Here is a 27,362-nt window from a genome sequence, read left to right as displayed (position 1 = left end):
CTCAACCATTAGTGGTAATGATCTAACAGGCAAAGGGAAGGACAGGTGTTGCTGACGGAGGCTGGTGGCAGGGAGGGAGCCTGGGGGCCTGGGTCCCCACAGTTCAGCTGGAGTCCTAAGGACTTCTCTCAGAACCCCCCAAAATTCAGACCCCCTTGGGCATTGCAACTTTAATTTGATTATGAGTTTATATGGTGACACCTGGAAACCAGACAATACCAATTAAACTTGCTTGCTTGCTTGCTTTGGGTGCCTTTTGGTGCCTGCCCTGGGCACTGCCCCTGAGCTTCTTTTTTTGGCCAGTCCTGGTCCTTGGACTCAGGGCCTGAGCACTGTCCCTGGCTTCTTCCCACTCAAGGCTAGCACTCTGCCACTTGAGCCACAGCGCCGCTTCTGGACGTTTTCTGTATATGTGGTGCTGGGGAATCGAACCTAGGGCCTCGTGTATCCGAGGCAGGCACTCTTGCCACTAGGCTATATCCCCAGCCCCCGCCCCTGAGCTTTTGTGCATTAGCTTACTCTACCACTTGAACCACTTGGGGCTCCACTTGGGGCTTTTTGGTGATCCATTGGAGATAAGAGTCTCACTGACTTTCCTGCCCAAGCTGGTTTCAAACTGTGAATTTCAGATGTCAGTTTCCTGAAGAGCTAGGACCACAGGCCTGAGTCACCACTGCCCGGGCCTTTCAACTTTGATATTAGGAATATAGCCTCGTGGGAAAGCTAGTCTTTTCTGTAGTGGAGGAAGAATAAAAAGGGAATGGTGATACATATGTTGGACAGAATTCCATGCAACTATTTATTACCAGTTCTGAAGATTGTACCCCAAAAGGAAGCTGAAACTACAGGCGTGCAATGAGCTAATTCGAGTGTACAGATGCTACAGCTGCTGTTGAATCAGAACTGTTGGGTTCTGGGTGCCATCTTCTTCTTACAATAGGATGGGATTTAGAGGCATATCATAGAAAGGAGCTTGTACTTAGATCTTGCTATGTGGCTGTCACCGTCACTTGGTTGATCATGTTCTCAAACTCTTTCTGTCTCAGTTTGTCATCTGTGAGCTAATATAATTGCTTTGGTGTTAAGAGGTTTCAAATGAGCTGAGAGGATTTGACACATGGTGGTTGTTTATTATTATCATCCTTTTAATTTATATTTATTTCCACTAAAAAAAAGTTTTCCAGGGCCAGGAGTTTGGCCTAGTGGTAGAATGCTTGCCTAGCATGCATAAAGCTCTGAGTTCGATTCCTTGGTATCACATAAACAGAAAATCTCGAAGTGGTGCCATGGCTCAAGTGGTAGAGTGCTAGCCTTGAACAATAACAGCAACAAAAGTTTTCCAGCTCAAAAACAACAAGAAGTAAAACAGCTTTAAAAAGAATAAAAGTGGACTGGAAATATGGCCTAGTGGCAGAGTGCTTGCCTCAAATGAAGCCCTGGGTTCCATTCCTCAGCACTTCCATTCCTCAGCATTCAAGAAACTGAACTTTGAAGTTAGCTTAGGCTCCACCCACTTTGGGCCTGGAGCGAGGAAAAGCCACCGGCAACCACACGGGGGCGCACGCACCCAGGCCGGATGCTCCCGGCGGTGTCCAGCAGGGGACGCTACAGGTGGCGGCAGCAGGGGTGGGACCGGAAGCCGGGCTGGAGGCAGCCGGGGAGTCTTGACTCGTTCCTCTCGCTTCCGGTGCCGCCGTGGGCCGAGTCTTGGTCGCCGTCTCCTGGTCGCTTACCGTGCCGCCGCCGCCATGCCGCTGGAGAACCTGGAGGAGGAGGGTCTTCCCAAGAACCCCGACCTGCGCATCGCGCAGCTGCGCTTCCTGCTCAGCCTGCCGGAGCACCGCGGGGACGCGGTGGTGCGCGAGGAGCTGATGGCGGCCGTCCGTGACAACAGTGAGGCCCGCGGCGCCGAGTCACCGGCCTGGGCCCGGGCCTCGCGCTCCCCGGCAGCGGGGCTGAGCGCGGGCGCCCCGCGGGTGGGGGTCCCCGACCGGGCCGGGCCGGGCCGGGCTGGGCCTCGCCGTCCCTCAGGCCTTTCCCGCGTCGCCGTGGGATCCGCCCGCACCCCTCCGAGGGCAGGCCGGGGGGATCCCGCGGTGTCACCCGGCGGCGAGGGACTCGCAGCCGAGGCCCAGCGGCTGCTGTCAGGACCGGCACCGCCCGTGGTCCCCGTAGAGTGGGCCGGGGCCTCGGTCCCTCTGGCCCTCGCGGCTCTGGTTTGGGGACTGGTGTCCCGAAGAGGCATCAGCGGGTCCACCTCGGAGCGGGGCGGGGGTGGAGGGGGGGCGGGCAGGCCAGCGACGCTTGTTTGACTTAAAGATCCCAGGCTATCTGAGCAGTTCTGGGGGCTTGGTGGATGCCGTGTGTGCGTGCGTGTGTGTGTGTGTGTGTGTGTGTGTGTTTGTACAGACCTCTGATGCTTGGTGGCACGGGGCATAGGGGAGGACGACTGACCCAGATTTGAGAGCTCGAGGGGCGTCCCTCACCGCCCTCTTTTGGCTTTTCTTTCAGACATGGCCCCTTACTACGAAGCCTTGTGCAAGTCTCTCGACTGGCAGATGGACACGGATCTGCTCACCAAGATGAAGAAGGCAAACGAAGAAGAGTTGAAGCGGCTGGACGAGGAGCTGGAAGATGCGGAGAAGAATCTGGGCGAGAGTGAAATTCGAGACGCCATGATGGCGAAAGCGGAGTACCTCTGTCGGATAGGTGACAAGGTGAGCGGACAGGTGGGAAATATGGGATGAATCCAGCAAGGTGACGTCTTGCTTACAAGCACCGAGGCCATCAGTCACGTTTACCTGAACTAGTTAGTACAAAGAGTAATAGTTGTCTTGCAGTACCCCGTTTCCGTCCCTACACAACAGCCAAATGTGTGCTCTTCCCCTTCCCTAAGGGACTACAAGACAGTGTTGAAGTTTTGTTTGATCTTTCCTAATTCCTTACATCGAGACAATCTTTGTAGCTCTTTGTGTTGTGCATTTACATGCATATATATGTCTTATAAAGAATGGGTAATGTTCTAACTGAAATTTGTTTTGCTTACTCTGTTGAGTGTACACAGGTCTTTATGCTTTTCCTCTGGCATTTTATCTGAATTTTATATTCATAAATCTTGCTCATTTTGGTTCTTCGTCTACCTAGTAACCCACTGTTGGTATAGCATGCTTTGTTCAGCTGCTCATAGATCTGTATACTGCTTCAGCCTTAAACTGCTGCTGTGCAAACATGCTTGTGTATATCCCCTGTGTATGGGTGCTCATGTTTTCCTAAAGTACTACTAATCAACACATCACCGCAACAAAATTGTTGGGGCGGTTATTTTGTGTTGCCAGGTGTACATATCACTAGACTTTAAGTTTTTTAACTGGTAAGTGGGCAGGCTCTGAATGCTCTTACGTGTGCGTATACAGCTTTCAGATGTGGTTTGACTGCTGGAAGCCCTGGGATTGTATTGTCTGTGTTTTCTTTCTACCTCGTGTGATTGTGATTTAGGGAATCCTTGCTGCTTTCCTCTGTGAGATGGGGATGATAGCTACTACTTGGTGCTGGCGAAAGAGGGAGGCAAACAGCTCGGGGCACAGAGAAAGTGCTTATATTTTAAGCTATTAACTTGAATTTTAACAAGTTCCCCCCCCCCCATTTCTAAATGAGACTTGGTCAGCATAAAAATCGGGAAAATACAGAAAAGTTAAAAAATAATATTTGAATATCTGTTGTTTGGTTTGAAAGAGTGACGTATTACATGTGAGTGAGAAACTGAAAGGTTGATTCAGACCTTGAATTTCAACAAACACATGCTTGAATCAGCATCAAGGGATTATAAGACCACTATGTTCTAATATTTTATTTCTTTTATTAAGTAACATTCTTCCAAAAAGCCATCCTTATTTCCCCCTATTTTTACTGCTTTTCATTTTTTTATTGACTGTTGCTAAGTACTTAATGGTTGCATTACCAGATTATAGGCTGTTCTGTTCTTTATGATGCTCAGTTCCTTGCATTTGTTAGTGGAGTCGTTTTCAAGACTGTCCTTCTGATATGATCTTCTTGGTCAGCTGTATGTTGACCCAAGATTCCCAAGCTCACTTGTTCCTTTTACTCTCCCCAACTAGACTTAGACTTCCTTCATGGTATTCCTGGTTCCTCAGTGAGGGACAACGTTGTCATACCAAGACCCAAGTGCGACCCAAGTGCTAGGGAACACTGTTGCTGTTTTCGCAGTCCCTTATATATTTATGCAGCATAGCTAGTAACTACTTAGACCAGCCATATGTGATCTTTAAAGTATCAAGTATAGCTGGATGCTTGTGGCTCCTGCCTGTAATCGTAGCTACTCAAAAAGGCTAAGATCTGAGGATCGTGGTTTGAAGCTAGCCTAGACAAGAAAGTACATGAGACTCTTATCTCCACTTTATCACCACCAGAAAAGTGGAAGTGGAGTTGTGGCTTAAAGTGGTAGAGCACTAGCCTTGAGCAGAAGAGCTCAGGGACAGTGCCCAGGCCCTGAGTTCAAGCTCCATTACCCCCTCCCCGCAAAGTACCAAGTATAAACAAAGGATTTATTCATGTTCTTAGAAAATAAACTTCTTAATTTCATAATGCTTTGAAGTGGACTTGGGTACTTACATACTTGGTTGTATGCCAATAATTTATAGCTAAGACTTCCCTTTTATGTTTGAAATAATCTATGGTAAAGTTATTTTGTAATTATTAAGGATATAAACACTGATCGTATTAAACAAAGAACATAAGTAGTGCTAGACATACCTTATATCTTATAGAAGGATATTGCTTATAACCCAGTCAGTAAGGATCAGCCGGTAGCCTTCCTCTTTTTGTCTCTATTTCTGTTTCCCTAGCCTTGTGAAGAAAATTCTAGGCAGCTGGTAGCTTCAGAACTTGTAAGTTTTTCTCACTTTTTGTGTTGGATTTCTTGGACAGGAGGGAGCTCTGACAGCCTTTCGCAAGACCTATGACAAAACTGTGGCCCTGGGTCACCGGCTGGATATTGTATTCTATCTCCTTAGGATCGGTCTCTTTTATATGGATAATGATCTCATCACACGAAATACTGAAAAGGCCAAAAGGTACTTATTAGCAGTGGTGCCTCTGGAGTACATGCTGCTTGTGAGAACTTGGTAGAAGGGGTTGCCTATTTGCTTACTCCTGCTGAAGTACTTGATTAAATAAATTCTTTAAATATTTCTCTAGTTCAACTTTTTAAACGTTTTCTTTGAAAACATTTTGTCTGTTATAACCTTGCTGTTTTGTTTAATAGCTTAATTGAAGAAGGAGGAGATTGGGACAGGAGAAACCGCCTCAAAGTGTATCAAGGTCTTTATTGTGTGGCTATTCGTGATTTCAAGCAGGCAGCTGAACTCTTTCTGGACACCGTGTCAACGTTTACATCCTATGAACTCATGGACTACAAAACCTTTGTGACTTACACTGTTTACGTCAGCATGATTGCCTTAGAAAGACCAGATCTGAGGGAGAAGGTAATGACCGCACCTCCCCAAGGACTCATACTTGACAGACCATTCCAGGCTTTTCTAGTCTAAATAGCCAAGGTTGAGAACATGTTTATTTTGATTGTTTTTATGCCTAGGTCATTAAAGGAGCAGAGATCCTTGAGGTGTTACACAGTCTTCCAGCGGTGCGGCAGTATCTGTTTTCTCTCTATGAGTGTCGTTACTCTGTTTTCTTCCAGTCCTTAGGTAAGGATAGAATTGTTTGTCTTCATCTTCTGACCCTGTATATAAACAAACCAGAGCTGGTTTTTCACATATCTAATAAGCAGTGCAGGTCTTTGATAAGTGTGGCTAGTCTGTGCAGTTTTCTTTAGAACAACATCAGCCAAGTGTGTCCTCTTTTCATATCATCCAGGACATAGGATGATTGAGTTTTGTAAGTGTTTAATAGAATAGAACATGTAATAGATCTCTATGGCTTATGTAAACATGTATCGGATAGCCCTTGGAGGAGACTGCTTACAGTTTTTAACAGTGTAGAGCAAACCCAAGTAAATGGTTTTGACTGTTAGCTGTATGGGAAAGATGTGAGGGCAGTCCGAATCTCCCTAGTGCTGAGATGGATTCAGCCTTGAATGTAACCGTGGGTTCTTCTTTACCTAACATAGGTGTGTGTGGTTTGGAGGCTTTTCAGGGGCTGTGGGGGGGGGGGGTGCGGGGGAGAGCATCGTCTGGGGCAGAGTCAGTCCATTTGCAGAGATGTTAGGGACACGTTTTCCTGGCCCACATTTCTTCCTCACCAGTAGGCTTCCTGCTAATGACTGTCAGTGATTAAGAAGCTGTTAGAATTGGCTCTCAGTTTGATAAAAGGGTTCTTCCCAAGTGATTTGCCTAACACTTGGCTAGGGAACCTCTTAACACTGTAGAGTGTGGTGTGTTACACTGCAGATTTCAAACAATCTTTTAGTTGTTGTTTTAAACTTGCAAGGGTTCCTGACACACCACTGTTTGTACATTGTTGAGGACTCTACAAAGGACTGTGTTTAATCAGTCATGTCAAGGAAGAGATACTAATACGACATTGACATTGATGGTTGTTGAAACCAAAGGAATTAATTCCTTTCCACCCTCCCCATCCTAACTAGCAACCTTTTCTCCTAATACTTTTGGATTCGATTTTCATTTGTTCTGAATCTGTACATTTCTCAAATACTTGAAGTGCAGGAGGCGGGCCAGTGATCGCTGATTGCGTGGGTGGCAGAGGCTCACCCGCACAATTCTGTGGGACAGAAGACTACTGGGTTTCGTGTGATTATTCGCACGATATTCAGAGACTAATGTGTTTTAAATAACATCGACAGAGAAAGGGCATATCAAAACTCCTGGATTGTTTTTAGAAATCAAAGACAAACTGAGAAAGTAACAACTATAGTTTTCAGTATCTCATCATGCCCCCAAATCCATACATTTACACAAACATTTTCCCCTCGTTTATATGCAATTTAAAAAAAGCCAAAACATGTTTATAGGCTGGGCAGGGTGTCTCACACCTGTAATCCCAGCAACTCAGAAGGTGTAGACTGGGAGGATTGGGTTCATAGCTAACCCCAGCACGTAGCTAGGGAGGCCTCTCTCAGCAAATTAGCTGGGTGTGGTGGTGGGCCTGGAGCCCAGCAACATGCGAAGATTGTGGTTTGAGTTGACTCAAGGCAAAAATGCCTGCAGCTATCTTAAAAATAAAGCAAAAGGATAGGGCTATGGCTCAAGTGGTAGGGTGCCTGCCCAGTAAGTGTGAGGACCTAAGTTTAAATCCTAGCACTGCCAAAAACATTTTTTTTTTGCCAATCCTGGGCTTGAACTCAGGGCCTGAGCACTGTCCCTGGCTTCTTTTTGCTCAAGGCTAGCACTCTACCACCTGAGCCACAGCGCCACTTCTGGCCATTTTCTATATATGTGGTGCTGGGGAATTGAACTCAGGGCTTCATGTATGTGAGACAAGCACTCTACCACTAGGCCATAGTCCCAGCCCCTGCCAAAACCATTTTTAAAACCAAAGGTTATATATACATGTCACTTTTCATTCTTGTTTATGTGTATGGGAACAGAATCATAAAGCAGAAGAGGCTCTGTGAGCACCCATGAAGTGTCCCGACTTCGGGTATCTGCTGTTACCAGGGCTGCAGTGTCTTTCAGGGGCATTGGTGTCTGGAGATGAGCACATGTAATAACTCTAATTACACTTAACATGGTACCACTTGATAGGTGCTTCCTAAGTGTAAAGACTCTTTGCACGTCAGTGTACAAACAGATGGCCTTTCAGGGAAAGGCCACTCCCTTCTGACTGAAAGTGAGTTAGGCTATGTGACGTCTCGCCCTGGCACTGTGATGGTTGATGGGAGGCCCCTCTGAGCTTCCAGTTTACCCTGGGTAAGGACCTCGTACCACAGTGTATGCGATGAGCCACTCCAGTAAAAGCAAAAGGCAGCCTTTGGAAATATTCCTGCACTGCTGCTTTTCTACTTGTTATTTTCTTAGGAAAAAGAATGTAAGAAGTTGAAATTTTCAAATGTTAATAATCTTGGCCACCTTTGCCATCTGGAAATAGTGTTATCAGTTTACACTTAGACAATTTATACCTCTCATGTGGTTGCATTTGAACACACACCCCTTTCTCTCGCACTCAGTCTGGAAGGAAACAGCTTTATTGGCTTTTTGTATTTTTTATTATTGGTGAGGGTATACTCCCCATATCACTTAGTGGCCATTGATCCTCATGTTCTAAATCATGTTCCTTTGTTAGGGATTTGTTCTCTGTTCCACAGTAACATGTTTGTCTTCTCTCTACTTACTTCCTCATCATATTTTAATTGACAGGGCCACTGTCCTGTGTCTGCCTTCATAATGTCATTAAATACATAGTAGGGCAGTGATCTTCATTCAGATCTCTAGCTGCATACTTATATTGAGCACTGGACCCATGCCTGAATGTCTCCTTAGCCTCTCTGCTCGCTTGTCTAACAGGCAAACCCACCGGACAGTGCCTAAGTATGTCCTCCATTCAAACAGCAAAATCCCCCCCATCCCCCCTAAACCACCCAACATCCTGTGTCTACTCTCCAGGCATTTTCATTGGTTTAGCCATAAGTACGTTTTTGATTCTTTTCTTTCACCTCCTGCATCTGTGCAGCTCAGAATTAAGCAAACAGTTCTCTAGTTTTGGACTCAGCCATACTATCCTGCTTTGGAACCTCTGCCGATTTGCCTTGCCTGCTTCTCAGAACGGCCGAATGGCTCTTTTCTGTAGTGCTCCCTGTATCCCTCCCTCACCCCCCAGCAAGTGACGATCTCCTAATCACTGTCCCATCCCTTGTGTTTTCTTCAGAGAACTTGGCATTTCCTGGAATTAGTCCTCCTTTCTTAACAGTAGAATTGGTTTGTTACTTTTGAAAATGTCTGCTTAAGAAGCAAGCTCTCTTCTGTGGGTGATGTCACTTGGCTGAGCGAGTTAAGACCAAAGTCCCAACAGCTGGCTTCCCTCAACACTGCTGCTCCTTGGATATGGGAGGACAGTGATGTTTTCTTTGTCGTCAGATCTACTTGTTAAGCGTTAGCACCCCACTAGAGTTGCTGTCATTCTTAATCTCTGTGAGGAGGAGACTGATAACTTGTCTTTTTATTCCTCATAGCCATTGTGGAACAGGAGATGAAAAAGGACTGGCTCTTTGCTCCTCATTACCGATACTATGTAAGAGAAATGAGAATTCATGCATACAGCCAGTTGCTGGAGTCATATAGGTCATTAACTCTAGGCTACATGGCAGAAGCCTTTGGTGTTGGCGTGGAATTCATTGATCAGTAAGTTTAAATATGTGTTTTAATGTTACTTTTAACTATTTCTCCATTTGCATTGTTTCCTTCACAATTTTAGGGAAAACAAACTTGGTCACTATCCCACTTACTATTTCTGATTTCTGCAGGCTATTGTACATTTGGTCCTATTTCCTTTAGCTCTATGTCTGGTCAGATTGGTACCTGTATGTGGGACTTTTCTAACACTTAAATCAGAGATTCAGCAAATACTGATGCCTCACTATGTTTGATCCTGTTCATGGTCCCCGTCTTTGTACATTTCTGTTTTAGGGAAGGGAAATGGCAAATAAACACTAAGAATCATTTCAGCCCTCTGTATATCATCTTTATGATAATAAAAACACACACAAAAAGAATCATTCCCCCTCATATTTGTTTTTTCAAATGATCCTCAACAAAAAGAAGGCTATTAGAGTCTGAGCAGGTACACGGTCCATGAGCAACAGCTCTGCTACTGAGTGCTGGTGTGGTGTGGTCAGGCTTTCTCCTTTCTTCAATTTCATGTCCTGTGGTGGTTAAGTTTAGACTTGATGACAAGTGAAGTCAGGTGCTATTGTTTTTCCTTTGTGTTTTAAGACTAGCTCTACTTGTTACCTAGAATGCCTTGTTTTAAATTCCTACATCACTTGGGAATGTCTAATAGGCACTTTCCATAGCTTTCCCTCCCCAGTGCATTTCTTCCCTCCCAGTTCCTTAGCTTCAGTTAAGATACTGGTTGGAAAGGGAAGGGAGCTGCTGTTTGTAAAGGCGAATGGTGCTGTGGGCAGCGGCTTTGTTCTCAGTCCCCCCCACCCCCCAGGTCTATCCTTAATTTTCTTCTTAAAAGCATTTATCTGTGTGTGCTATGGCTCTCGGGGAAAGTCAAGTGGTAATTAATGCATTTGTGTAAAAGTTCATCTTGTATTTTACTGTTTCTCGTGAAGTTAATACTGGCTTTCTGCTAGGGAGCTGTCCCGATTCATTGCTGCTGGAAGACTACACTGCAAAATAGACAAAGTGAATGAGATAGTGGAGACAAACAGGTACTGTGGCTTGCTGTATTATGTGTTACACTGCTCTAAATAAGGGATGTTTTACATTTTTAAATAAAAGTAGGGCAACTATTGTTAAATTGATTGGCAATTTTCTTTTTCTTTATTTACAGACCTGATAGCAAGAACTGGCAGTACCAAGAAACGATCAAGAAAGGAGATCTGCTTCTAAATAGAGTTCAGAAACTTTCCAGAGTAATTAATATGTAAAACCATTTAATAGAGGATATTTCCTTCACAGATAATTAATTTGGATTTTTATAGTTTACTTTGTGCCCAGTGAAACTGTAAAAAATAAATACTTCATTGTTATTTCTTTCAACTTTTTTTTCTGAAATGTATATACAATAAAGACCACTTAAAATGTTCGATCATGGAATATTTAGGCTTCAGTTTTATAATGGTCATGGTGAGACTTTAATAAAATAGGGATGGTGACCAGTTCCTCTTTTACCTTCAAGTCTCTTGTCTTTAGAAAAAAAGGTCATTTGTGTTCCCTGCTTTGTAAAGCTTATTATGTAAGATATGAGGCTTAAATAGAGCCGGCGGGGGGAAGGGGGGAAGGGGGAGGGGGAGAGCGAGAGCACACAGGCCAGTGCGTGAGCAGTTGGGCATGACCGCAATTCTACAATATGATTTATTTATATTGGATGACAGTAGTAGTTGCTCTTGGTCGCCCCATCAGATGGGTAAGTGCTATGAATAGAAAAGCAGATACAGTGAAATAGGCGGGGATCAGGACTCTAGCAGGAAAAAAAGGCACCCGGTCACCCAAGGTTTAGTTAGAGGAATGACCTGGTGTGTGATACCTCTTAAAACCTGTCACTATGCACCAGGCGACAGAAGTACAGTTTATACCGGCTGCTAAAAGGTTAGATTGAGCTCATTTTTTAATTTATAAAGAAATTCAAGCAGTTGTAGTGGGATTGCTTTGAAATTACACCCTGCAGACCATTTGAAGGAACTGTTTGCTGCAAAGTCCATTATCTTGAAATTCTGTATGAATACATATACATTAATACAGTATTGAAGCCCTTGTTATTTACTGTTCAACCATTATTCTGTATCACAGTTATTCTAGATTGCAAATCCCAGGGCATACTGCTAAGCCTCAAAGTGTCAGCTTGAAGGTAAAAAGAAAATTGGAGCCATCTCCTACATAAGGCCACAAGATATTAACACCACTGTAGCTGATCGTAGCTACATGTTATTACTTCATCTCTGAGTCCACGTCCTCATGTAAGGTGGGCTACAAACCATAAAGCAGTTATCTATAAACCAGTTACATGAATAAAGATGTTAAAGCTTTACATCACTTCTAGTAAATCTAAGAAGTATCTTTGTATAGCATCACCACTCAACAACATGAACATGGTTAAATGCCTGTAATTCGACCCATGAGTACAGATTGCAGTATGTATAGGATTCTTTGGCCAAATATATCATCTTTAAGTAACCTAACCAAACTGCGTCAACAAGTTAAAGATCATTAACAAAATTGGAAAGTTTCACAGTATTTTGAATTAGTCCTTGGTGGTGGTAACTTTTTTTTTTTTTTAAGGAGAATCTGCCTTTACAGTTAGGGTGTAAAGAAAAAAAGAGCAGACTGTGTAATCCTCTGCCTGTGAACACTACGTAAGCCTGTAGTTTTTACTAACTTCATACTGGTACAGTGGTTAGGGACTGGGTTCACATCCAATCTAGCAAACTCAGAGAAAAGTTCTAGCCACTGGTTTTAACTTTCTAACCTGTAGACTGATTTGTGTTTCTGAAGACATGCAAAACACATCAAGAGCTTTTAGTACTCTGCTCTTACCATAGTAGTCCTTTAAATATATGCTCAAGTGCCTAGCAAGCAAAAAGCTCTGAGTTCAACGTCAGTGCTGCTAAAATAGCAACCAAAAAAGCAATCTCTTGTAATGTTTCCCTTATACAGATGGAATTTAAGAAATAGAGTGAGGGGCTGGGAATATAGCCTAGTGGTAAAGTGCTCTCCTTGTATACATGAAGAAGCCCTGAGTTCGATTCCTCAGCACCACATATATAGAAAAAAGCCGGAAGTGGCGCTGTGGCTCAAGAGGTAGAGTGCTAGCCTTGAGCAAGAAGAAGCCATGAACAGTGCTCAGACCCCGAGTCTACGCCCCAGGACTGGCAACAAAAACAAAAAAAAAAATACAATGAGCTTTCCCGTGCAGTCACTACATGTCAGCTTTCTATCCTGAGATGTCCTCCAAAAAGGGGAAGTATACTTTTCCGAGGCAAGACTGCCAGGAGGAGGTCCCCTGGCAACTTTAAACCCTGCCTTTAGAGATAAACGTGCCCAGGGTTTAACCGGCGTATTATCAATTCTACTAAACTAAATTTGACTTTATTATTATTGTTGGTGCTGGTCCTGGGGCTTGAACTCTGCCTAGCCACTGTCCCTGACCTTTTATTGCTCAAGGCTACTGCTCTACCACTTGCCACAGTTCCACTTCTGGCATTTTGGTAGTTAATTGGATAAAAGTCTCACTTACTTGAAACATCCATCCTCAGATCTCAGCCTCCTGAGTAGCTAGGACTACAGATGTGAGCCATTGGCACTTGGCACTACATTTGAGGATTTACTCAGCTTTCCTTGAATCCCTCTGGCTAATCACTGAAACTTGGGTCAAGATGAAGTCTGCTGTTGGCTTGTTCCCTGCTCTCCCTGCCATAGTTTCCTCTCTCATCAAATGCCTTCTCGGTGAACCTGCTTAACCACTCAGCCCAGTCATGGTGCCTGTACACCAGGTCATTCCAGAACTGTGCAGCTGGCTCAGACTTTCTTCCTAACCCTAAGTACGCTGGAACAGGTAAGTTCCACAGAAATCCTCCAATGTCACGGGCCCTGGGCCTTCACTCTAATGCTCTTTCCTGCATGCCACTTGAACCCACTGCCATGGTTTCACCTAGGCATCACTAGCATCTGAACAGATCTACTTTTCAAAGTAAAACTAGAAATTGCACATGGATTCTTCTGCCCTATTCCTCTACCCCCTGGGCTCTTCCAAATAGGAATACTCCCTTGACAAGTGACCCTGCCTTCTAAGCTCCTTTGCCAATGAACTGGTGTCATGAGAATGCCTGCCTTAGTAGCTCTCCACTTTCTTCCTTCACTACCAAGCCAGACCATTGGCAGGCACACTCTGGCAAGCTTTGTCCAAGTTCTATGTTCCCATCTTCCCAATAACCACTGTTAGTTTCTACTGTGCTGGAGAAAAGACCAAGAGTTCCAACAGTGTATTCTCCAGTTCCCACCACAGGCCCTCAGAGCCTCTAGTACTTCTCTCCAGTGTTACTGCATGTATCGGCTCCCCGGTAGGACGTCATCCTATGCGCTCTCCCCTCTTGGGGCCAGGGAGGGTAGGCTGAGTTTTGTGAAATCCTAGAAATCATTACATGTGCTGTGTTTGTCAGATTAGGATACTTTCATGTAATTCTTAAAGTATATTACCAAAAACAAACATTGCTCTGACAGTATGAAATATAATAGTCTTCATGCTGTGCGACCTACTAGTTGAGAGATCTGAGGTGAGGTACTATCTTAGAAGGTCCTCAGTATAGCTGAGACTAAAGGATCTGCTTTCTAAAAGCTTAGTGTGAGAGTAAATGTACATAAAGTGCTTGGGTATAGTATCTGGTGTATCAAGGACTTACCAATAAAAACTATTTTAGCATAATAAATGCAAGAACTACTTATTTTTCCCAGATAAGCTTGTCTACTTGGAACATCATTTGCCATTCAAAAATGAACATTTCCTTTTCACATTTCAGAACTCCCAGCTATGCTCCATCCATTCTAGCTAACTGGGTACAAATCTCTATTTCAATCTTTTGTTATATCTTTTTCTTTCTTTGTTGCTGTATCACAGATTTCACTTTTAACTCATCGATTGTTTTGGCAAAGTAGATGTGAACTGTCTTTGCTCTTTAATGTCTTAACAAACTTCAGATCTCTAGAGGCTAAGGATATAGTTCAGTGGTAGAGTGCCTACTTAGGTTTCATCCCCAGTGCTGGGGAAAAAGGTGGTACAATGAGTCCTAATCCCCATAAATATAGCCTTGATTAGCAAGCTCAGTAATTTGCACCTAGATTATTAAGACAGTTTTATAAGTGATTTTGTCCCAAGTTCTCACCTCTCCATTTTGTCGTCTATAATTATTGGAGGGCCCTGTGATAAGAGTTTTAGGGGCAGTATTAAGTTGGAAGTGCTTAATTTCCTATGTCTCCCTGAGAAATTCTTTGGTTGACATTCTCACCCTTTCCTATACCTAAGAGTGCACTAGATAGTCCAAGCTTAGGGGTATAGAAATGAAAGATAAATAACTGCATTTATCAACAGAATTGAGAATTCAGGACAAAGAACAGAAAGAGGAGGAAGTGGTTGAGAACAGAGGACCTAAGCCTTGATTTAAGGAAGAATTTTTTGGTTAAGGCTTGATAGGGTGTGGTAGTGACACTGAAATGAGTGAATATACAATAGACAGGGAGATAAAATTTCAGTGCCTTTGACTTCCCATGTACAGCTTTTACTTTTGGTAGCTACCAGTGCTGGTACTGGACCATGCAGTTTCTCTGGGCTGTGAGAATAACATGTGAGTTTCTATGATCTGATCTCACATACTTCTAAGGATGAAGGCCCCATGAAAATCAAAGATCTTGACAGACTGCAACCTATCATTCCCTCCTGTGCAGCGAATTCCATGCAGATTTCTTCCCTTTCTCCCTACCGTCATCCTGTTTGCCCCTTCTGCACTGAAGATCTTAACCCTGCCTTTCTGTCAGTGAAATCCCATTTGTCAAGGTCCAACAATGCCAAACCTCTATGGTTTTGCTATGTAGAGCCAGGTAATCTACAAAGGAATAAAGTGGTCTTGCTATGTAGGGCCAGGTAATCTACAAAGGAATAAATTAAGGGCGAAATTACTGAGTGGATGGTCCTTTTCCTAGAAGGCCTGAGGACACTTACAGTGGCAGAATTTGTCTATAAAGGGCTTCTTATGATTGCACTGAGTCACTGGGAAGTGCTAGTCTAGCTCCTTGATATGTTATGGACCTTTCTTCTTCTATTAGGATTTTTTTTGCAAATGAATAGTGCCCTCACACTAAAATGTTCTAATATACCCAGTAAGGGAGGTAGTTAAAAGCAAGGAAATGAACCAGAACTGGTGAGTGCCAGGAACAGACAAATCCAAGAGACTCTCATCTCCAATTAACCATCAAAAAGCTGGAACTGAATGTGTGGCTCAAGTGGTAGAAAAGCATACCAGATTACTCCATGAAACTTGAATAGAAGCAACGTCACACAGAATGTATTTCTTAGCTATCAGTATCCTGTTTTCCTTAAACCTGCAGTGTCACAATACTGAAAAGTGCTCACTGTTTGTACAGGCAACTAACTCATCCAAGGCATAGCTCGGTGCCCAAGAATGGAGACATCCTAGAAGTACATGGTTTATTCTAGAGGAAGGCTGATGTACAGGTGCTTGCCAAGAGTGCCGGATGTAAAGAATGCAGCCAAACTAAAGGGGTTTAGTAGAATGAGGCAGAAACATGTGAAATAGTTCATGCAGCCAACCTTATTTATTGAGAAGACCTAATTTTATTGCCTGTTTAGTAACATATTTGTTCCACAAACTAATTTCTCATAAAGCAGAACACAACTTTTTTCTTATAAATAGTATAAATTATTTTATTTACAGAAACTTGTTACAAAACAAATAGACTATATATTTCTTCTCTTTTAAATATCCAAAGTAATTTTCTATCCCTTGACATTTTGTTCATGTTCTATACAGCAGCCAACACAAAGTCCAGCTGAGATGCTCTTGATTATGTGTACACATTGTCCAACTATTCACACATTTTAACACAGGAGATTGCTTTTATAACCAAGTCCAAAAAAATGCTTTCAAGGCCCTACATTCACACTGACAGTATGTAGTGCTCATTTAAAATCATCTGGAAATGTAAAATGTTTGCACAAAATGTAAAAATGATTATTTTCTTTTAAACAATGAAACTTTTAGCAATCATGTTTCAAAGCCCAACTTTCCCCACACCCAGGACAGAATGAGAGACATGAAGAAACTCCTTGGCAACAGAACTCTTGCAGGAAGACAGCTGCCATTTTGAGTTAGATTTCTCAAATTATACATTTTTCAATGTTCTCAGAGGTACATCTTTGTATTATATTTTTGTAATACAAAATATTTTAAATATTCTACTTTAAACTCTCTTATTTCATGAGTGACAAAACGGACATGGCATGTACGTTGCTGGCTGACAGATTTTAAATTCTTGGTGCCACTGGCAAATCCATCACCAGTGAAATTACTGTGAACCAAAGGTCTTACATGTAAAATACCTTATAAAATTTACCAGCATTGGTTGTTTTCAACTCCTCCCCTAAAATTTTACAAACAATATGTAGGTGGAAAAAGCAAACTCTAAAAGTTCAACTGAACATTCAAGTCTTTTTTTTAAAGAGAATCTGTCTAAGCATTAAAGTTAGGTTCAGGCACTTTCAGTTTTTCCATTAGTTTTAAACCACATCACATACGTAACACAAGTGTGCTCAGAGTGTACACACACAGGCACGCACACGCGTACACACACACACTCGCACATAAACACTAACGAGAGAAAAGCAGTATGTCATTTAGTCACATGTGGTCTACTGGGAAATCAGGCAACCAAGGAGAAGCAATGCCCACTTCGTCTGTGTGAATCCACTCTTGAGACATTAAAAGGAACAAAGACTTTCACAGAACAGAGGCAACCTTTCCACTGTAAAGGAGGCAGGTTCTACAACTATTGGCTTGGCAGTGAACCACTTCAAATTATAAAAAGGTATTTACTTTTATTAATTAATAAATAAATACTAGATGATCTCAATTGTACCAAAACAGGATATCAGAAAAAAAGACCTGTGCAAAAATACATATTTAAATATGTACAATTCATTTTTAACAAAATATGTCTTCTGAAATAGGGCTACTTCCATATTTATAATAGAACAAGAAATCCCAAAATAAAGATACAAAAGTAGGTTTTGTATAATTCTTTGTTCATCATTGCAGCACTTTTTTTTGTATGTTAAGAAAACTGCAGAAGTTGTCATGAAATTCTATTGGAAAGAATATAAAAATTATCTTGGTTTTTAAACTGATACCAAAGTCTGTCTAAGAAACAACCCAACCACTGCAAATTTGGTTTTTGCAAGTTAATTTAATTCAAAAAATACTTTTACTCCTGTGTTTTAAATGGTCTTAATTGTTCATCATAATAAAAAGTAGTTGTTGGAGAAAATAAAATATTTGAACAGTCTAAAGTTTAATAGCACTGTTTGGAATAGGTCTGTTTGTGGCAAGCAAAATCCAAAATGGCTAATTTCCTAATCCCAATGTTCTATGTATTACCAGGAGACATAATGAAATTCAATTAAAACTTCAGCCTAAAAAAATCAAATGGTAACACTCACTAATCTAAATATCTACATTAATCTGAATCAACTTGCTACTGTGGATCCTATTCACATCTTTCAGAACACTTGATCTGTCTACAAATTCCATCACTAAAACCAACTTAATTTATAACCATCAAAGTCCCCTTGGCTCTGAAAATAAATTCTACCCATACCCCATTGCACTTGTACCAAGGAATCAACTAGATACATCCTGATTCCCTCTTATTCTTCTCCGCCACAACTGGGATGGAACAACCAGACTGATTTCCTTTATACCTAAACTGGCCCATCCATCCATGCTCTCTCCTTACTAGCTCTCCTATAGTATCCTTTAAAAAACATTTACTGATTGATTGCATAAAATTGAACAAGATACTGTTCTCCCCTTCCTTAAAAAAAAAAATCAGTATTTTACATCAATTTATACTTAAAGTATCTGCATAAAGTCTTTGTTTTCTTACATAATAAGAATAATTCTGTAGCAATTCACATTTATTAGGCTGGTAACCAAATATTTATTCATTCTACAGGTTGTTGACTTGAAATTCCCTGAAACTGAAGTTTGTAACCCAAGAACTGTGGGGCTAAAAGGATGCACTGATTGGCTCTGAGCAGGCCCTGCCCAGTGCACTGATCACAACGGTGGGAATTTTGCCCTGCGTTGGGCTAGGCTACTCTGTGTGAACACTCCTAATTCAGAGACTGGTAGACTGGTCCTTGGTTCAGGAGCACTGGTGGTGGGATGGTCCACTAAAAGGCCCCAGATTATTCGCAAAATTCAACAATACCATCTCAAACTATGCTGTTTTAACTTATTAAATTTTCATTTGGGGTGAAGCACTACAAAAACCATCTTAGAGGCTCCAAAACTCTTATAAAGACAAGAGGGCTACTCCAGGAAACATGCTGTAAGCCTCACACGAATGTGTACTTACACTCCAGCTTCCCACCACTGGGGGTCTGCTCCCCACCCGAAATGCACCTAAGTCCATGTCTGCAGTGGCCAGAAGGGAAGTAGGGGCACACACAATGCCCAGAGCACAGGAGGCAGACATTTATACTGAGTACTAGGACAGTATCCAAGGAGGAAAACTGGGGTAATGCCTTTGAAATATTTAAGTATATCCTAGTAGTTTTATTTTAAAAAGGCAAACTTTAAAAAAGATTGGGCAGGACAATCTGCACAATCTGACATACTGTTTTACATGAAAATAAATGGTAAGACAATTCCACTTCTTTGGAAATGTGGGAATTTTTTTCCCCTTCATTATGATTTTACCACCCGCATCCACCCGCCCCATTTTGGCTTTCCATCATCAAAAATAGTTTGCATCATCTTTGCTTTTCCTTTCACATGGGATTGGTTTTGTACCATGGAAAGTAAGCCTCTAATGTGGCTGATACCTGCTAACTGGACATCAAAAGCTTCAAGCCAGTAAGTTGGAAGCTTTTGGTAGTGTCTTATCCCAAATTATTTGCAAAAGGCGGGCCTATCTTGTCACGTGACCTTGAGTCACGGCGCACATTCTACTTCTGGAACACTGCTATCAAAGCCGTTAGAAAGCTGCTGAGGAGGCAGCGACCTTTCCTCAGAGGTCTCCAGTGGAGGTGTTGGAGAGGGACCTACAGAAGACAGTAGGAGAAAGGAAATGGGCAAGAAGGAAAGGAGGCAGGGAGAGAATGAAAGAAGAAACCGGCAAGGAGATGTAGGAGAGAGAAAAGTCGACATTAACCTTCTTGTCAAACCATCTTTTTGCCTGGCCGATCTACTTAGAGTAGCTCCACGATAGAACAAGTTAAAAAAAATAAACAAAACCAAAAGCTTCTCACAGATTGGTAGCAAGCAGTCCAGACCACTTTAACACTGATGAAAGCAGCCCGGTGGCTGAACTTGACCCAGTGTCCTTCAGGAGTGCTCACTGCTACAGACACAGCTTCGGGGAAATCCTCCCAACAGCAGCCCAGCGGTTACCCTGGAGGCCCAAGGAGGTCATGAAGAGAGACTCAAAGGCATCGTGGAGTCCAGAGTGCTGAGTGGAGGTGTAACTTGTCCTCAAAAGTGTCCGGATTATTCCTCCCCGTGCTGTTTTCAGCTGTCAGGGACGTGCCTTTGGCTTTTAAAAGAGGGGTTGGGAAACAATGAAGAGGTAAGTAAGGAGCTGTATGCAGGACCCCTCCGATTCTAAACAAGAATATCCCTACCACCACACACAGTAGGATCCATGGATGGGACTATGCTGGAGACAATCAACTACAGAACTGGCTTTAGTTTTCCAACACCTTCACTTGCATAGAGTACAATCAATCTAAAGATCTGCTTTCAGAAAACTGGCAAGCATGGGTTTCTAATTTAAAGAAAAAGCTCTCAATGTTTGCCTTTTCATTTTGTTTTCTGCTTTTGTGTCCTTGAAGGAACTCCAGGTTATTCGCTGGGCTAGCATACACAGGTGTGCCAGTTCACACCCAAGGCTATGCGTCCACGGTAGACAGGAGAACTCTAGCTTCACAATAGGCCAGGACAGACACTTAGGGGTGCCTACCCTACCCCAACCCTGGGACTTCCCAGTGCATGCCACCCTTCATTTCCTTGTGGGAAAGTTTTAGCTAGCGCTATTTTGAAATCCATCCCACAAGCAACAGACTTCAAGTGAAGTCTTGCTTTCCTAGGAGTAGCATCCTTAAAGCACTTTGGGGTCAAGGGGCTCTTTATGATTCTCATAAAACTTATAGTATCCCTCTCACCAATAACTGAACATAGAAATAAGAACGGACAATACTTTTTGGGGGCCACTCATTGTCTGATTTCTAGCCATAGGCCCCATAAAGACTGCAGTGGTGCTATATAATAAAAAGCGTTCTGAATAGAGAAAATCATTCTCAAAACACAAACTTAGGTTGGGACTGATTCTAAGGAAAAGTATCCAAAGTTAGACTGCTCAGGCCTCCTTTGTAGACACAGTCCCCTCAGAGAGTAAGTCATAGGTGGCAAATGAGCATGTTATAAATAGCTAAACCTGGTAAGACTTATGTGGACTAGATGAGAGATTTTTGTAGTGGTCAAGTGTCACATACACGTCTAGATCTGCAATTTCTGGGCAGCTGCTCCAAGTTGGTGGTGTGTTCTCACCCACCACCAGTTTTCCAGGCACCGTTACTTTCTGCTGTCCTCGCTCCCCCATCTGTCCTTTTTGTTACTTGTGGGCAGTAAGATCTCCACCCACCTAGGTGCAGCCCATGCTCTCAGTACGACACCCGTGAGGTGGCAAGTACAGCCCTTCGTGCAGGGCTCAGGGTTAAGGGCAGGGTGTGTGTGTGGGGGGGAGGTTTATAGAACTTCTGGCTGTTTGTACTACCTTATTAATGCTTACCATAAATGCTAGTGGGTAACTAACAAGCAAGAATTAAGAGCAAAATTTCATTTTTCTAAACCGCCCCCCTCATGCAAAACAAGCCAAATGACATATTAGTTGCCCCAAATTCAAGCTGCTACTTAAGTTCACAGATACTTCTTTCATACCTTTGACACTGTAAACTCATACAAATATTGGAAGGAAATTATATTACATTAGGAAAACACCATGGTATTTTCTGAAAAAAATTTCTAGCCTAACAGTTCAGTTTCTGAGGTGAGGAAGTGGGAAAAACATGAAAAAAAAGAGCCTCACATTTTAAGTCAGGGCTCTGGGGTGCTGCTGCTGAAATTCCTGTTCGTAAGCAAGGTGAGGAGATATCCTGATGAATGAAATAACAAGACGAGAGATGAGCTGGAAGTTAGAGCAAAGGGAGCTGGAAGAAACACAGCTACAGGAGAGGCGGTCAGGAGAAACCAGCAACAGCAGAAGGTGGGAGGAAGACAAAGATACAGCATAAGAAAGTCATGGTTAATTGTGAATCCGACACCCACTTAGCCACCTACAACTAATGGACCCACACTCTGTTTTCTCTTAAATTGAGGTTTTGTTCTTTAGCTATGCCCATAGTGAGTTTATTTTCCAGCTTTCCTCAGAGAGGAGAATATGTAAGGTAAAATCCAATCAGAGTATCTGAAATTGCTCAAAGCAAAAAATATTACAAGCTCTTTCTCCTCCAGTTTGAAATCATCCCTTTCCAGATGAGTTTTGTGTCCATCCAGAGGAACACTCCAGCGTCGCCACAGCCAACGCCCCCTGCCTCCCTCCCCCTCCCTAACGGCACCTGGACACGAGCTGCATCTGGAAAGACGTTCCCTTCCACCGCTGTCCCACACGAAGCCCTTCTAGGCCCTACGTACTGAGTGAAGACTGGCTTCCTTACCCAGGAACCTCTTTGAAAGAGATCGGCATTCTGCGGCCAAGAGCCTGGTTTCCCTTCACACATTCCTTAAAAAAAGACATCTGGAAGCTGGGCACACTGACCACACAAATTTCTGAGCTGATAAAAGATCCCAAGGGAGAGGTGACGGGCAGTGTGGGGGACTCAGAGTCCCAGTCCTACCTGATGGAGGAGGGAACTGTTCGTTAGTCCTTGTGCCCCTGGGATGGTGCCAGCGTGTTTCATGTGGACGTTGTTCGTGGCCGGCAATTTGGCAACCTTTGTGGGTTTGCTGCTGCTGGAGCTGGGAGAGCACTTTCTTTTCTTTCCTATAAGCTTCTCTAGAGGAGTGTGTGAGTGTGAAAAGTTGCCATGGGAGTTGATAGGCAGTTCGTTGGACTGGTGAATGAATGGGCCAAGAGAAAGCGTGGAGTCACTGCTGTTCACCACCACACTCATCCTCTTGATGGACTCCGCGGGGCTCCCGCCTGGGGGCCCCCTCCCTGATGGCTCATGCCGGAGGCTCACAGAGTGCGCTTTATTCGTCACACAGTTGAGGCCGATGCTATGGGAAGATGTCACCATGGATGGGTAGGGAGGCCCGGGAGGAGCCACACAGTTTTTCCTAAAAGACTCCATGGAATGAGAAGAAGAGGAAGAGGAGGAAGAGGGAACTAATAATGGGGAACTGTTTTTGCGTTTCTTTCCTGAGCCGCCACTGGTACTGCTGCTGGCGTTGTGACAGTTAGTGCTATTACCAGAAGACTCCTTGGGCCTTAAAGACTTGCTGGACTTCAACTTCTGAGGTTTCCTGGCCATAGGGGAGGAGGGGACTGAGGAGAGGCCAGAGGGTGTGGAGGGGGAAGAGGATGAAGAGGACACTTGTTTGGATTGCATACTGCACACAGGATCCATCGCCCCAGAAACGGCAGGCTGTGCATTTAGTGTGGTTCCATGAGCAGGTACCAATTTGCTATTTGGAGAGATGCAGGTGGATGAGAGCAGAACTGGGGATGTAGAGACAGAGGCTGCTGAAAGACTGCTGATCCCACCTTGTGATGTCGGCACGGCGTTTGTCCGGTGAGGAATGCGTGCACAGATGGGCGACGTGGTACTGGGCACTGGGGGGATTTTCCTGGAAAAGGAGAGGACAGTGAGTGCTACTCACCATAGCTGCTCATGATACTTGTAGAGGGGTATACCCCTTTCCCCTTGGCTCTGATAAACACACCCCTCAGAGCGATCACTCTGAAATTCCCCATCAGTCTTGTTTTCCTCCTTCTGATTCTTGATTCTTGGAAAACTGGAGTGTATGTGTCTTATCCCTGCAACAATCACAGCTTTGCATCTCCACTTCCATCCCCAGCTATAGATTTTCCATTTCCAAGAATGTGCCATGATGTAACATCCCGTACGACCTCTGCCTGACCACGCTCAGCCCCAGCTTCTGCTCATCCCTTCTGCTGCAGCTCAGTACCACTTCCTTAGGGAAATCTGTTCTGCCCACCAGGACAGATGAGCTCTTCCAACTCACAGTGCCCACCCCTTGACTCTGTAAGACTCGAGGTGGTTTTACTGTGTGACTAACAACTCTGGCTCTTTTGGACAAGTTTGCAATCCACAGCTTATCTACCTATTTACCATTAGAGTCCAAGTACCTAGAATTCTGAATGCACTCGAGAAACTTTGAGGAAACAAGAATGAATGAGCTAATAGTAACTGGAAGGTTGTAATTATTGGTCTTAACACTTAGTAATTCCTGTAACACAATGTACTTATTGGCAATGTACTTATTGGGAAGTTACGGTTCCATTCACATAAACCAGGGATCCTCCCCTATTTTGGCTCAATTTCTAATTGTGACACCACCAATTTTTCAATAAAATGTAAAGTGGAATTAAAACAGAGGCAATCCACAGGCATAGTGGTTCAGGCTCGTAATTCTAGCACTCAGGAGGCTGAGGCAAGAAGAATGGCAAGTGTAAGGCCAGCAGAGGACACACAATGAGTCTGGGACAAACCTGTTCAAGTTTAAGCTACACTGAGAATTCCAAGCAAGACTACAGCACGAGACCATTTCTCATAAGCAAAGGCTGAGGTAACAGAAAAAAGGGCCTGACTGCCACTCTCTCACTTGGCTGACAGGCATAACTCCTGCACACAAAAAGAGAGGAGAAGGAGAGTGGGGAGAGGGGGAAGGGACAGAGAAGGAGGAAAGGGGAGAGAGGAGAAGAAGTGAGAGGGGGAAGAAGAGGAGAGAGGGGGACATAGAGGGAGAGAGGAAGGGGATAGGGGGAAGAGAAGGAGGAGAAAAGGAGGGGAGAGACTGGGAGAGGGGAGAGAAATGGGGGAAGAGAGGGGAGGGGAGGAAGAGTGTCAAGAGACAGAGCTTGAACTGCTACAGAGTGCTTTCCAGGTGCTGTTTAGGAAGATCATTGACAATACATGGAATTAATGCATTTATGTGCTTGCATCTGTGGAGAGTTGCCATGACAGTCACCTGTGAAGCTTGCAAACACCCACACCAATGGCACCAGTTTACTGGAAAGGGTGGACAAACACTAGTAATTTATTTATTCTCATATTCCTTCTCCTTTCCTCCTCTTTGCTCTTTGCTCCCTCTCCGCTTAACGCCCTATTGTTTTAACTCAGAGTCTTGCATGTGCTAGGCACCCACTCTACCAGTTGAGTCACACACTCAGACCTATTTTTTTTCCTTTGTAATTTTCAAGCAGTCCTCACCACGAGCTGATCTTAGACCATGATCCCCCCACCTACGGCCTCTCATGTAGCTGGAACCATAGATGCATGTCACCACATCCTGTTTGTTGACTAAGATGGGGCGTCATCAACTTTTCCGCCTATACAGGCCATGAACTGTGATCCTCGACCTGGCCAAATATTCTAAATTTCTCTAGGAGATTCTAATGTACAGGGAGGGGTAAGACTGCAAAGCTGACTGCACAGCTCTACCCCTGTCAGGACAAGAACTGATATTACCAGAGAAGGTTGACAGAAATGAGAGTTCCAGGGCCTGGCCCACATACTCTCATCAGAATGTGTCTCAGCGAAGCCACTTAAGGTGACTGGGACCTGCGCTGAAGCGGCCTGGGGGGCGGGGGTGGAGGGTGGGAGTTGTTCACTGGGTGCAGTAGCTTCTTCAGGCCACCAGGTGGCTCATGTAGCTGGGGCTAAGGACCAAATTTTCTGGAACCAAATCCCAGGGAAAGGAATAGGCTTCAGTAGAGAGGGAAAGATACAGATCTCTCAAAGTGACACTGTTTCCTCCTTAAAAAGCTCCTTTAACAAAATCTATTTATTACTTTTTTTAGCTAGAGGTAGCAAAGTAAGAATATATAGTCATAATGGCTTGTGTTTGTACAAATAAAATGCGTAGAGTTACACAATAAACTAGTTTTGCCTGCTGAGAGGGTAGGGAACAGAGACTGAGGCTTTTCAATACATGCTTCCTTAATTCACTGTTTATTTTGAAGACAAGTGAATTCAAACAGAAAGCCAAACAACAACAAACTACTGATAATATCCCAAGCCTTCTCAGGGATGTGGACTGGTTCTAATGGATACAGGGCAAGTAGTTCCCAGAAGTGACAGGAACTGGGCCAAGGCAATGCTTCTGAGCAAGGGCTGGTCTCGTTCTACCATTGTTCAGAGAATCACAAGCTGAAGATGACATTTCAGACTCAAATCCCACCTCAGCTCAGGAAGGGTGCTACCCAAACAGGGCTCTTCCATAAAGGAATGGACTAAGCCAGTAGGATACAATCTGGACCACTGGGAAAGTGTCCTGGAGGCATGGAAGAGGCTACCTGAGAGCTGTTATATGGGTGAGAAGTGCTGAGCTCCAACAGCAAATCTCAAGTGTTGCTTAGAAAAGCTGCCCAGAATTGGACCAACAGCACCTGTATCATGGAGCATGTCTGCAGCACCATGGGTTGAACTCTCACCTCACAGCCTGGGAGCTTGCTCACTGCTCAGCTGTACTAACTTTTATAAGACATTATGTTAACTGAAGAACTTCTTCCTCCTTAGAGCATATGATAAGTAAAGGCAGTTCCTTGAACAGACACTGACAGTAGATGACAAAAAAACAAATTAAAAACCCTATCACAATCCTGCTTTTGAAAATGGTGATGGCACAAGGAGGAAAACCTGTCCAATGGGAAAGCACATTCAGAGGGCCCTCCCAAACCCATGGTTTGGTATGATCCATGGAGCTCCCCAAGACCCAGCAAGCTGTCTAAAGAAATAAGTTCAACTTCAGGTAATCTTGGGGGGTGCTGTGATGTGGAGAGATCCCCAGGATTCCAAATAAACCCACTGCTTTTTTTTTTTCCTTTCTGGGCAGGGGCAATGGTTCTTCACATAGGAGAGCCTTCTATGCAGAAAGAACCAGGAAGAAATGGGAAATAGAAAGGCAAAGCAACACTGCTAGTATGTGTTTCTTTGGTGAACAAAAGCAGATTATATCAATGATCTGGTAATGTGACTTTCAAAGGCAGAAATGCTTTTCCCGACTTTACTAGGAAACCAAACAGTGGAGAAAATAAGACGTTTTATTAACATAGTTCATATGAATAGGGCAGAAGTCAGTTATGGCTGCAGGGCAGATTTGGAATAACCTGGGAATGATTCAAACACCGGATCATGAGAAAATGCTCCTTTAAAAAAATGTTCCCAGGTCAATGGCGCTTGAAGACCTTCCCCATTATAGCCAACACCTCCTACTCTTGGCTGTTAGAAAACAGAGTGCCTGTTACACACTCTGAGAAGTCCTGCAGAAATGAGAAGAAGCTTACTTAAGGTTGACTTCAACTTTTGGGCCATAGACCCTTTCTTATATTTAATAATACTTTCATACACCTGTAAGGCCACACAAGCTGTATAGCTCAGTGAAAGAATGCTTACCCAACATTCATTTGCAAAGCCTTGAGTTTCATCCCAATGCTTCAAAAACAAGGTATGAATCACAACACATAACTAGTCTCTAAATCTTCAATCTTCTGAGTCTCTCTGAGGCACTTCCAGTGTTACCTAGTCCTTACCTCTCTCTCAGCCTTCATCTTGTACTACACTCATTTTCTTCTGTTTCTCACATAATACATGTCCACTTCAGACTCAAGTTCTTCACATGTCTCGTTCCTTCTGTTTGGACTTCGCTACTCTTAATGTCCCAGGAGTTTCTATTT

General features: G+C 43.6%; 2 protein-coding genes and 1 long non-coding RNA gene across 8 annotated transcripts in view; 1 reads left to right on the top strand and 2 right to left on the bottom strand.

The window, feature by feature from the left end:
* Window positions 1-1,300: 1,300 nt before the first annotated feature.
* On the bottom strand, window positions 1,301-11,212 carry LOC125358710. The gene is made up of 3 exons (XR_007212361.1): window positions 10,965-11,212; window positions 4,385-4,400; window positions 1,301-1,311 (listed from the first exon to the last, which is right to left on the bottom strand). It is a non-coding gene; the product is annotated as an uncharacterized LOC125358710 (long non-coding RNA).
* Window positions 1,680-10,687, top strand: Psmd6 (proteasome 26S subunit, non-ATPase 6). The gene is made up of 8 exons (XM_048356085.1): window positions 1,680-1,893; window positions 2,512-2,717; window positions 4,945-5,090; window positions 5,282-5,501; window positions 5,612-5,720; window positions 9,161-9,329; window positions 10,289-10,366; window positions 10,489-10,687. Exons 1-8 carry the CDS (start codon window positions 1,749-1,751, stop codon window positions 10,583-10,585), a joined length of 1,170 nt encoding a protein of 389 aa, XP_048212042.1. The 5' UTR covers window positions 1,680-1,748; the 3' UTR covers window positions 10,586-10,687.
* Window positions 11,213-15,958: 4,746 nt separating the features above from the next.
* The window catches only part of Atxn7 (ataxin 7), a 131,783-nt gene continuing 120,379 nt past the window's right edge, over window positions 15,959-27,362 (bottom strand). For 5 of the 6 annotated variants that reach the window (XM_048356075.1, XM_048356077.1, XM_048356076.1 and 2 more), the window contains 3 exons: window positions 22,339-23,290; window positions 21,531-21,597; window positions 15,959-19,979 (listed from right to left, as the gene is read on the bottom strand). In XM_048356075.1, the coding sequence (XP_048212032.1) occupies window positions 19,870-19,979; window positions 21,531-21,597; window positions 22,339-23,290 (1,129 nt within the window). In that variant the 3' untranslated portion in view covers window positions 15,959-19,869. The remainder of the gene's footprint in view (window positions 19,980-21,530; window positions 21,598-22,338; window positions 23,291-27,362) is intronic. The other variant, XM_048356080.1, reaches the window with a different exon arrangement.

Source organism: Perognathus longimembris, chromosome 10 (genome assembly GCF_023159225.1).
Source record: "Perognathus longimembris pacificus isolate PPM17 chromosome 10, ASM2315922v1, whole genome shotgun sequence".
Taxonomy (NCBI): Eukaryota; Metazoa; Chordata; class Mammalia; order Rodentia; family Heteromyidae; genus Perognathus; species Perognathus longimembris.
Note: the sequence above shows the minus strand (reverse complement) of the source record. Positions and strands in the feature narration are given on the sequence as shown.